General features: G+C 38.4%; 1 protein-coding gene across 1 annotated transcript in view; it reads left to right on the top strand.

Moving 5' to 3' along the window:
* DPY19L2 (dpy-19 like 2) overlaps positions 1 to 11675 on the top strand; it is a gene marked incomplete at both ends in the record, with an annotated part of 36666 nt that extends 24991 nt beyond the window's left edge. Inside the window, 10 exons of the mRNA XM_081146986.1 lie at positions 283 to 363; positions 2373 to 2474; positions 3520 to 3591; positions 4563 to 4609; positions 5334 to 5358; positions 6166 to 6285; positions 6965 to 7139; positions 7589 to 7688; positions 8979 to 9104; positions 11525 to 11675. Coding sequence (XP_081003112.1) covers positions 283 to 363; positions 2373 to 2474; positions 3520 to 3591; positions 4563 to 4609; positions 5334 to 5358; positions 6166 to 6285; positions 6965 to 7139; positions 7589 to 7688; positions 8979 to 9104; positions 11525 to 11675 — 999 coding nt within the window. The remainder of the gene's footprint in view (positions 1 to 282; positions 364 to 2372; positions 2475 to 3519; positions 3592 to 4562; positions 4610 to 5333; positions 5359 to 6165; positions 6286 to 6964; positions 7140 to 7588; positions 7689 to 8978; positions 9105 to 11524) is intronic.
* Positions 11676 to 12264: the final 589 nt, after the last annotated feature.

Raw genomic sequence — 12264 nt, 5'->3', positions numbered from 1 at the left:
ATGAATCCCAGGTAGGATAAACTCAACAAAATCCCTGGCTAGACACATCATAATTAAACTTTTGAAAACTAAACAAAAAAATTTTGAAAGCAGTCAGAAATGATGCATTACCTATAGGGTGAAACTGATTTGAAATACAGCAGACTTTTCACCTGAAGCTATGGGGGCCAGAGGTGGTGGCACAACTTTTTGTCAATTTTTTTCTATGCCATTTTTTGATATAATTGAGTATTTTAACTGGGTAATTTTTAGTAACTGACTTCTGTTTTTTTTATTCTTTAGCTAATTCAAGGTTTTGGTTGGTTATGTGGAACAATCATTTTGAAATTTCTGACATCTAAAATCTTAGGCGTTTCAGACCATGTAAGTACTTTCTAGTTAAAATATAAAAAATTCTGTAAATATGTATACCTGGATGAAAACTTTGAAATCACCTATTTTTACTGCTTCATTTTACATATGTTAAGTGCCTTCTTCAAGGGCTCCAAGCTAATTATTGGCAGAGTAAATACTATAACCCTGAAATTCAATGAGCTTTTCAACCTACTAAGAAAAAAGTATATCAGTGAGTGCTGACTTACCCTTCTAGGAAAATAATTAATAATATGTTAAGTAGTTACTTGTTTATATTTCAGTTAAAGCACAAATAATTATTTGTTTAGACAGTTATTGCAGATGTTAACATATGAGCAGTCTATACTCAGCTTTGGAATATAGAACTCTTAAAATATCAATATAGTTTTATTTATAATTACGGATTAAGTTTAAGATATTTGATATTTTTAAGAATTTTTAACATAGAAAATGATAAAAGTTCTTTTTTATCTTCTAGAAAATATATGGACCCCTTGTGTGGCATTTCTGTTTTAAGGCTAATTCCTTAAATAATGGCCCTTTTTAAAGCATAAGTCCCTACTTAATGAATTTAAGGAATAGAAAACAATTCATGGGTTTACTTTCGAGTTTTAGCACTTTCTGTTTGGATATGAGCATACATGCATGTATCACACAATAATCTACTCTGAAATTTACCATATCTAGTACTATCCAGTTAGGACCCTGTCTAATGTTGAAATTGCTTCAGGTTTAACAAGGGAACATAGTATTTACTCTCTGAAAGGTCAACCGCTATTGTCATCCAATAGAATTGAACTCACGTATGTGTTCATATTAAATACAATTTCAGAGTGTAAGGATTCCTTTGCTATTTATTGCGAGCTTTGCATAGTGATTTATTAGGTTTAATTGTTGCTGCTGCTCTCTGGTATGTCTGACACATTTTCTCTCTTTCCCCTTTTATTCTTCACTTTTTATTGTGTAGGGAGTATCTATTTTATGATAAGCTTTACTTAGATATCCTAAGTTACGTACTTATCCATGAAGTTGGTCTATAGTTTTCTCTCTTGCTTTGCTCCGCGTGGTCACCCAACTCTTTACAAATCTCACACACATATGTGCTTGCGTGTGCACACGCGCACACACACACCCCCATTCTTGGTACTCTTAAGTGACTTCCTCAGTGAGACAGCAGTGAGAAAGATTTGAAACTAAAGTGTTTTGGTTAAATTATCATTAGTCACCAGGCCTACTCTAAATTAGGAAAATTAAGGAAACTAGTCATCCTCAGGACCATGAATAAAAGACAATCGCAGATAATCATATAAACTTGATATGAAACAATTTCTATCCCTGTAAAATATTATGAATTAAGATTTTATACACCAAATGTTTTCCTTTCTATTTGGCCTAAGGATGCAGTGGGAGAAGAGTTGTCTCCCCAACAGAGGGTAAGGAACAGCATAGAAGCTGGGAGTTGCGCTGCGTCTGTTTAGGCCTCGGAGAGCAACTGACTAAGTGAGAGTAGTGCGGGGCGTCTCGTGATGGCGAAGGCGGCGCTCCGCTCGGCCTTGAGCGCGCATCTCAGAAGCTTGGGGCCCCCGAAACAGTCGCTTGAGGCTTTGGGGAAATGACCACGCAGAAAATCTGCATGATTTACAGTGTGTGGTCAAGAGCGTAACGCAAAATTGTCTTTCTCTTGCTAGATGATGTGATTATAAAATCTCATGATTAACTGCATGGTGGTTTCTGCCCAGCAAATATTGATTTTAGCTCACTCTTTACGTTATCATCTCTGCTTATTTTTCCTGACCTCTTTCAACTTTTCATTTCTCTTGACATTTCTCTCTCTCTCTCTCGTTTTTTTCATAGTTCAGCCTATAGCATGTATTGTATTGTTCACTGTATTTTTTTTCCTTTGAGGGGCACCATGTACCAGATTTATGTGCTCTATAGATTTTTATTACTAGGATATAAAATCAGTGGTTCTTGACTATAATGATTTGTGTAATTTTAATTTAACTATTTTCTTCCAGATTCGCCTGAGTGACCTCATAACCGCGAGAATCTTAAGGTATACAGATTTCGATACCTTAATTTACACCTGTGCTCCTGAATTTGACTTTATGGAAAAAGCGGTATGTTTTTTTTTGTTTTGTTAAGTTTTCTTTCGAATCTGAAACTCAAAATTTTTTATTCAGAAACATCCAACTTACCCTATCAATTTTTTTACTGGAACATTCGCTAGTTAGACGGCCTTCCTTGTCTGCTCTCTTACATGTAAAAGCAGTCAACAGTGGTTTCCCGTCTTGAAGGGTTATTGATGTGGTTGACTGAGATAATCCAGGGAGAGTGCTTAACACATCACACGGACCACTGCGACTTACTGTTATGACAGTTCAATTACTTGTAGTAATCCAGGTCGGTTGGAGGTATGGGACCACTCAGGAAAAGTAAATCCAAATTCTTATTTAGGTTTTTTAAAAATTCAGCTTTATTTTACTTAATACCCCAAATACTACACAAATTTTAAACAAGACGTTGCCAGCAAAGGGACACTACTAATCAGATGTTATTCTTATCTACCCAGTCAGTCAGTCAGTCAAAAACTCACTGGCCACCAGTTACCCATGAGGCAGTTGGTGGCAAGACCACAAAGAGGAATGTGACTCGGGTCCTTCCTCCAGGGTGGTCCCCTGGTAGATCCCTCCCCGTCACAGTAACAGCTCATGAAAACTGGTTAGCTGCTGATGCTGCCTCAGTCCTCATTGCTACTCAGTAAGTACTTAGGCTAGCTGTTAATTCCAGTTTGGTGCATGAAAATGATGAAGCTTTGCAGCCCAGAAAATGATAATGTAGGGCACACGGGTCAGCAAACACACAGTATAAAACTCAATATTATGTAAATAAAGAACGGATAAACCCCAAAGCAAGGAAAAGTTAATAGACGTAGCTAATTTTTAGTTTAATATTTTTATCCTTAAAACTTTTGGTAAATCTGTAACTGTTTTTTAATGTTGATTCTTATATTAGAACATGAAGGTTGATAAATATATATATTCTGTTAATGACGAAGATCTGCCTTTAAGAATTTTCTTTGTGACACTCAGTTTGACATGGACTTTGTTTGACTCATTTAATGTAAAATTTAATAAATGACTTAAATAATTTGTTTTATTTCAGACTCCATTGAGATACATAAAGACATTATTACTTCCACTTGTTATGGTGATTACTTATTTCATCTTAAAAAAGGTATTTAAAATTTTTTTGTCACTTTGGGTTCAAGATAAGAACTTTATACTAGATTAATGATAACAGCTCAGAATTCTGCCCATCTTATTTTTACACTAAACTCTTCCCCTTCCCCCCAGATTTTTTATTGAAATCTTTTTTTAATCTCGTATTATATGGCTTTTTAGGAAGCCACATTAGAAAAGGTATTCTTATGTATCCTCTCAAAAGAAACATCAGTTACCCACCAGGGGGCAAGAAAGACCTAAACATCTTGGAACAGTGAGACGAAAAGGCCCCTGCCTTAGGACCTACAGCCTAAGGTTCTATTCAATGGGTTTGGGGACATTAAACAGCCACACAAAGGACTAAAGAATTACACATTACAGATGCTATGAAATGAAGTGCAAGGACAGCTCCTTCAAGGAAGCCTCGATCCGTTTTGAGACACACAGGAGAAATGTGTGTAGCTATTTAAAAAACACCGTTCTGTTCTCCTTGTGTCCATTCTCAACAAAGAACGGGTTATGGCTGTGGAAGAAATCCCGCTCCGACTAGACCTCCCTCCCGCACCCGCTACCGGGCGGCTGGTGAAGCCGGTTTTCAGTGTTTAGAATCGGTTGCTATCTTCTCTCTGTGGTTCCAGCTCCCGCGTTTCTCATTCCTGTGTTGCCACACAGAATGTGAGTAACTCATGAGTGAGAAGGGCACCTCCTCCGCATCTCTGTAGTTTTCACCCCGATCCAGGTCCCCAGGGACCACTTGGAAAGAGGAGAGCGGCGAGGAGAGGGGTGGGAAACGGCACCCAGGCCTGCTCCGCCAGCCTGCTGGTAGCCCGGCGTGGAAAACGGCGGTAATGTCACAGGGCAGGCTCGCTCCCCCTTCCCCTCTAAGAAACTCTCCCTACTGGGTGTGTTTATGTTCATGATGAGGGTGTTTTAAATGCTGTGTAATTTCTTAGAAAAGTTTCATTGATTTGATTCTATTCACAGACTTTTCGTGATGTTTTATGTGTCTTATCTACAAACACTTATTTAAGGTAATTATATCATAGTTGTTTCTAAACCACGCTATTTTTAATTATTAAATAATTTACTGTCATGTCAGTTTTTCAAATGAATGGACATTAAACCTCAGCATTATGGTGACAAAAGGAGATACGAACCAAACTTACATGTTTTCTAAAAAAAAAAAAAATTTAAAAATTGGCTGAATGTATTAGTCTTATTGGATGGATCTATCTCTTTCATATATTTGGGAGCTGTTTTTGCAGATATTTATATTTGTGAATTAACTCAAAATTTAAATTAATTTAGTTTAATATATGACTAGAATTTAAAGTGAAGAAACAGAAGTATGCTAACATTTATCTGGCCAATTCTTTTTTTAACTTTCGGAGAAAGTATAATTGGTTTTCTGAATATCAATGAAATAGTTTCTTCTACATTTCTTGTTAAAACTATTTGTTTCATCACATTTTTTGGTGATTTTAGTAAAGACAGCAGATTTATGGCATAAACATATGCAAGAAAAATAGGACATGAAATAAATTGAAGAAAACTTAAGTCGAATGACTATACATCATGCTTAAGAGATTGCTGTACTTTTAATGATATCATCTAATATATTTATTTTTCTTTATGCTTCTAAGTAGTTAAGAGAGAATCAAATTTTTAAGATCTAAGAAGAAATAAAGTTTATTTTTATGGACTCATAGAATAATGGACGTTTAGGAAATAGAGACTATTTTTGTTTTATTTCAGAAAACAGCTCCTTGAACAGGGCGAGGTAAAGCCTTCATTTTAATCTCTGGTAGATTTGTGGAGTAGATTCTAACTCAAGGCCGGTTTACCGAGGTGTAGCCTCGCTGCTGACGGCCATGAGCGGATCTTGAGTGGTTCGGCCGTGGTGGTAAATGTCTGCTGACCCTCCTCACATTTTAACCCGCTCTGTTGTGACCAGTGGTAAGGATTGGAAAGCTCGAAGGCTGATGTAGGACTGTGGAGCATGATTAAATTAAGTTACCTTCATTCATTTATTCTTTTGTGCATTCGACAGTCACATTAATTTCTCAGCCACTGAGCTGCTCAGCCATCAGGATGGGTCCCCGAGGCCTGTGACTGGAGGCCGGGCTTCTGCCCAGACAGATGTGACAGTCAGTCAGTTAACAAGCAGCAGCAGCGTTACGGCTGCGGAAGGTGGTGTAGCAGGGCTCCTGCGCTCACATGTGGATAAGTTTTCAGTGGAGACATGGAAAAACACTAGGCACCCACCCACCACTTCCTAAAAGACCATATAATGGATTTAGTTTTGCTTTATTTTCTGTCTCTCTTTACTAAATATACTAAAATGTAAACCTCACGAGGGCAGAAATTGCTCGCTGTTTTGTTAATGTTGAATCCGTGGCACCCAGAACAGTACCTGGCATGTAGTAGGCATTCAGCTTAGCTTTGTCGAGTGAATAAATATTAGTAGACTTCTTACTAAGCTAACAGATCCTTGTCCTAGCGAATCGTAGTTTTAATACACTTTATTTTATACTTACCAATTCAACAATATGTAAAGTGAAACTCATTTTGTTTTGTGTTTTTGTAGCTGATTTTCCACACCTTGCAGCTGTTCGCATTCACTGCTCTTGCCGTTTTAATTATGAGGCTGAAGCTGTTCCTGACGCCTCACATGTGTGTGATGGCTTCCCTGATATGCTCTCGGCGGGTAAGGCGCTCGTCCCCCGTCCCTCGTCCTGTGTGGCTGCTGTGGCGCGGCTCCCGTCACTGCCGAGTGCCCCAGAGCACAGAAAGGCCGTGTCCCCTTAGATGAGTTACAGGGTTGGCTCACGCTTCCCTGTGGAGTAGGGCGAGCAACTCCGAGTAGCTGTGAGATCACTCCCAGGCTGTGACTGATATTCCTGAGACGAGCGATGGGCTCGCCCTCCCCTCTGTCCGTGACCCTGCCCACAAACGTAGCCTTTTGGTGGAGCTCAGGTCTGTGCAGGGGTGTCTAGGCCCGTGGCCCCCGGCCCCGGCGCTCCTCTGATGCGAGAGGAGACTCGGTGGAAGTGCTGGCTTGGAGAATCCCCGGGGAAAGGCGCTCTGGGGCTCGTTCTTTAGAATAGTTTTGATCATGAGGGTCTTGTCCTAGGATATGAGGTGCTGCTTTTCCTGAGAGCAATATACATGTTCGCGCTAGTGGGCTTGCCCTGTTATTTAGGATGTCCGTAAAAATACTTGCTGTTCGTAACAGGAGCTGAGGGCAGCTCTGTAAGTGATTAGTGCACTTGACAATATCAAATGGTAATCCACCCTGGCTTAAGTAGCAAGGTGAGAGTATTAATTACTGACCCGAGAGCACTGTTCACATAAGAATGATAAATAAATGGTTTCTCTCATTCCAGCTCTTTGGCTGGCTTTTTTGCAGAATTCGTTTTGAGAATGTCATCTTTGGCATTCTAACGGTCATGTCACTCCAAGGGTGTGCAAACCTCCATAATCAGTGGAGCATACTAGGAGAATTTAATAATTTGCCTCAGGAAGAACTGATACAGTGGATCAAATACAATACCAGACCAGGTATGCAGCTGCTTAGTTATGCGGGTGGCTGGTTTTGTGCACACATTTGAAAATGCACACACACGGTCGCTCGCTCCGGCGCCGGTCGCGAGCAGGCTCACTGCGACGGCCACTGAAGCAGAGCTTTTCACAGCGCGCCCCGCGCCCTCTGTCAGTCCCCCCAGGTAACCGTCAAAGAGTTTTCATTAACATCAGGAACGCAGGATTGTTCACAGAGAACCCACTGTGTGAACTTGTGCAGGTTAAACTGTGTGGTCCCGGTAACGACATTTAGTACCGCCTGGCACCAGGTTGGCTCTTACTGTGGTGGGCAGTCAGGATCGAGCGAAGGGACGTAACATGCGAGTGGTTGTTTGCGTCCTGCAGCATCCTTCATTTGGGTTCAGCTGTGACAGATAAGTCACTCTTGGTTTTCTTTAAATATGTCACGAAGGACTGTCGCCTTTCAGATGCCGTGTTCGCGGGCGCCATGCCGACGATGGCGAGCATCAAGCTGTCCACGCTGCGCCCCATCGTGAACCACCCGCACTACGAGGACGCGGACTTGAGGTTGGCAGCTGAGGGGACATTGCCCCCAGCACGCTCACACCTGGTGCTGACGCTCAGCACTGGGAAACGTGTTTACACTCGCACACGCGCTCACCTCATCCATGCTACAGGTTAAAACGTGTAACAACCACCCAGAGATCACGTGGGCCTGTGGGCCCTAAAGCAGCTTGCTAGGCTCTGGGGACAGAAGCAAAAGCCAACTGTGGCCAAGTGGAACATGGGCCACATTTATGACTGCCTCAGTGTGAGTGCGCGTGTGCGCGCTTTGCGTGTGCTCATTGCAGTAAAACTCAGGAGTAACGAGCTGAGATGGTTGGCCCGTGGCCTTATCTTTCCAGCCCCCGCCCCGGACTCCACCGCCCCTCCGCCTGACTTAAGAACCCATTCTCCATCTTACTGCTGGCCCGTGACTAGCCTTTATTAACAGATAGAAAAATATATGAAATTTGACGTATTAGATGCTTTTATGAAAATTTAGGGTGTTCTTTTGCTAGGTGGTTATGAGAACTCTAGTTTCCATTGGAGTCTGACACTTATGTTTTTCTTAAATGCCTGATTTTTAAAAATTAATTATTCTAGTAATTGTCAGGGTAATCCTTTTTTCTGCATACATTTTTGGCCGATTGTTACAGGTATATTTTTAAATTATTTAAAGTTTTATGTCTTGTCATGGAGATTGGGCATCCTATTTGCTTGAACTTCTAAGAAATGTCTAGAACATAAATGGTAATTTGCTCAGGATTTCATAAAAACTCCCATTTAGGGCTAAACCATGTATTGTACCGAATTTTGGTGACCATCCCTGTGTCCCAAGCTTCTGCAAAGGTGCTTTATCTGACGGCTGCCCTCGACGCCCTCTGTCTGGATGTTCTGTTTCCTACATTCAGCTTCAACTCCTGCTTCTCAGAGCTTCTATCGATGAAATTATCTCCTGAAATCTGTTTCAGCTGTATTTAGCCTCTACCTGAATGTGTTCTGTGAGATTAATTCTTTTATGAATTGTATGAAGCAAACTTTATATTGTGAATGATTATCCTATTATCTAACTCTAGATCCTAAACTGGTTTATAAACAAGCCATACATGCAAAATTCAAACTGCTGTATATTTGAGCATGCACAAAATATAAGGAGTGTGGAAACCACTACCCCAAAATAATTAATGTATTTGGGGTCATATATATAAATGCTCCATCCAGTGAGCATTCAGATTTTAATTTACTAGCAAAATTTATTTACTCCATTCTATTCTTGTATATTAAAATTTCCTTAACCTGTTTTAAAAATTAAAGGGCCCGGACAAAAATAGTTTATTCCGCATATAGTCGAAAATCTGCAAAAGAAGTAAGGGATAAATTGTCGGAGTTACATGTGAATTACTACGTTTTAGAAGAGGCGTGGTGTGTCGTAAGAACTAAGTGAGTATGAGCCCTATGATATATTTTTAAGCAGCAACTGTTTTACTTTATTAAAGTAGTCCTGATTCTTTAAAAATTCTTATTCTAAATAAATTTCATTAAAATATTTTACTTAAAATTATTTCTTGTAGGAAAGTAAAACTATACTATCATTTCAGTAGAATTTAATTTCAAAAAATTATACTGTATTTTAGTTTCCTAATTTTTAAATTTTATTATCTTAAATACAGCTTTTTTCATAAAGATTTTTCAAGTTTTATGATAATTTTTATTAGATGTGTGAAATACAGATTTGAATTTACAGCGAAGTGAGAAATTAGCATTCTGCTATACAGCTAAATTACTTGGGATTTATAAGATTTATGACAAAAGTTTCACATACCTTAAAAGGACATAATAAAAGTATTTTTAATTAAAATTTTTAAATTTCAGAATTTTGAATGTCTAAAAATCTTAAAATTAAAAAAATGTTTGATGGATATCTTGAGGCCTTTTCTTTTAGACTCCTTGATCTAAGAGGTGTTTAGTTGTATTAAGCCCAAAATTGAGCATTTTTACTTCTCCTGTAGGTAATTAGGAATTAGGCTATACCAGTATTGAAAAGGTAAGTTCAGAAATTTTAGTACCTTATTTTTATATAGTTTCATTATCTAGTAAATGTATCCTGGAAGAAATGGCATCTTGCAAAAGAAACAGGAGCATCATAATGTTCATGTGTGTGCATGTAATGTTAAATTTAACAGAACAAAGTGGATTTTAAAACAAGGCTTATTGCCCCAGATAGATAGATAGTTTATAATGACAAAAGGATTAATTCATCAAAATACATAACAGTTATAAATGTGTGGACATCTGAACAGTACTTCAAAGTACACAAAGTAAAAATATGCAGAACTAAAAGCAAAAAAAACCCCAAATATTCAGTCATAGTTGGAAATGTTAACATTCCTTTCTCTGCTGAGAAAAGTAGATAAAATGTCAGTGAGGATGTAAAAGATGTGAGCAACAAACAGTATCAGAGACCCTGATCTGATTGACATCTATGTACCACTACGGGGAACAGCTGGAAAACACATGTTCTCTTAAAGGGCACATGGAGTGAAGTGTTCATCAAAAGACGATATGCTGGGCCATCAAAGTAGACTCAGTGTGTTTAAATGTTGTGAAATTATACAGAATTAAATTAGAAATCTATAAACAGGTACCTAGTAAATCCATACATATTTGGAAACTAGGCAGTAAATTTATGGATAACTAATATTTTTTACTTGGATGGAAAAGGAGTCTTAGAAAATGTTGCTGATCTAACTGAAATCTGTATAGAAGAAAAATTTTGAAACATGACCCATACTCAAAAATTGACGTGGATTACAGAACTAAATGTAAAAGCTCAAATTTTAAAGACATCTTAGAATACAGAGCACTAACCATAAAATGTAAGTAAATTATATACATCAGAATTGAAATCTTTGCCTCAAAACATGGTAAGAAAATGAAAAGGCAAGTCACAGACTGGGAGAAAACAGTTGCAAAGCATATATCTGATGAAGGACTTACATATATAGTTTATATAAAAAGATTTTACAAGTTAATGATAGCTGGAATTGGAAAATACTGAGCAGGGATAGCTGCTGCACATAATAGGCTATCCCAGCAAGTTAATTGACTACAAATCGATAGTCATCACAAGAACAAAACAGATTCCAGAATCATGGCAATTTATAATCTTCAGTGTCCAGTTTCTAACCAAAAATGATCAGACCTCCAAAAAATGGACAGTGTGACTAATACTAAGGAAAAAAGTTGGTAGAAACAGATTTGAGTAGGCCCAGATGTTGGACTTAGCAGTCAAAATCTGCAAAGCCGCTGTTAAATAGTCAAATAATTAAGGAAAATATTCTTTAGTGAGAAATATTACTTCATTCAGTCCACTCATAGAGCGACCCAAATGAGAAACAGTTGATGGGAACAAATCTGGCATAAGAGTTTCCCTTTCCCGACTTGAACTGTGTGTTTTCATGCTAATTCCACACCAATTTAAGTTCAAAAATACGAATTTCATCAGGAATTGTCTGTCTCATTCCACTACTAATAGACCTTATGTTGGTTGGTGATATCATTTAGAAAATATATTGATTTATATTTATTTCAAAACTGAATTTTTAAAATATAGTTCTGAATGTATACTGATCCTTTATTAGATTCAGTAACATTATTATTTGATTAAGTGGAACGTGAAAATGCAACATAATTTCATTTTTATCTCTAAATATTGAGTTTATGCTTTCTGAAATAGTGTCTTAAAATCTCCAGTTTATTGAAAAATTAGTCTCTCAAAATCTAGGAGCTGCTCTATAACTTGGATGTGTCCTCTGAATATGAATGCATTGTTCCTATGATTTACTGTGCCTGGTTTGCAGGCCTGGTTGCAGTATGCTCGAAATTTGGGACTTGGAAGACCCTTCCAACGCAGCTAAGCCCCCCTTATGCAGCATCTTGCTCAAGGATGCTCGGCCTCACTTCACCACCGTGTTTCAGAACGGCATGTACAGGGTGTTGAAGATTGACTGAGGACACAGCCCGATCACACGGCACGAAGAAGTGCATCGGGAACCGTCGCTTTGGCTTATTGGCGTTAATAAAAATCACAGCCTTTACTAAGGACCCTTAAGAAGAAGATAATAAAATCACCTGTTGTTTCTGATTCCTGAAGGGTATTTGTTTTCCATTGAATGTCAGCCTTATTAAGCTTGTCATTTCAATAACTAACTCATTTCATACTGCATAAACAGATGCTCATCTTAAAGTTTAAAAAAATTGTATGTAAAAGAACAGTGAAATGTAATAAATCAAAGATGTGTATGTCCTTCTGAATCCCGCCAGGTGAGTTGCTTCAGATTGTCTCTAGTACCAGGAGGTACTGGCTTAGACTCTCGAAACCACTTGGAGAGACTAAAGCCGTTTCTCAAACGACACTTCAGATCCTGACACTGACCACAACTTCCTGCCTGTGTGAGGACATTTGTTTATAACCATGCCACTACAAAGGCTGTTTCTTTTACTGGCCTCAGGAAAGGTCTTTAATCACTTTTAATAACTTTTTACCATTTCAAGTTAAGCATTTTTTTAAAAACAGCCGACTATGTAATGTTCTGAACAT

The sequence above is a fragment of the Miniopterus schreibersii genome (assembly GCF_964146895.1).
Source record: "Miniopterus schreibersii genome assembly, chromosome: 9".
Lineage (NCBI taxonomy): Eukaryota > Metazoa > Chordata > Mammalia > Chiroptera > Miniopteridae > Miniopterus > Miniopterus schreibersii.
Note: the sequence above shows the minus strand (reverse complement) of the source record. Positions and strands in the feature narration are given on the sequence as shown.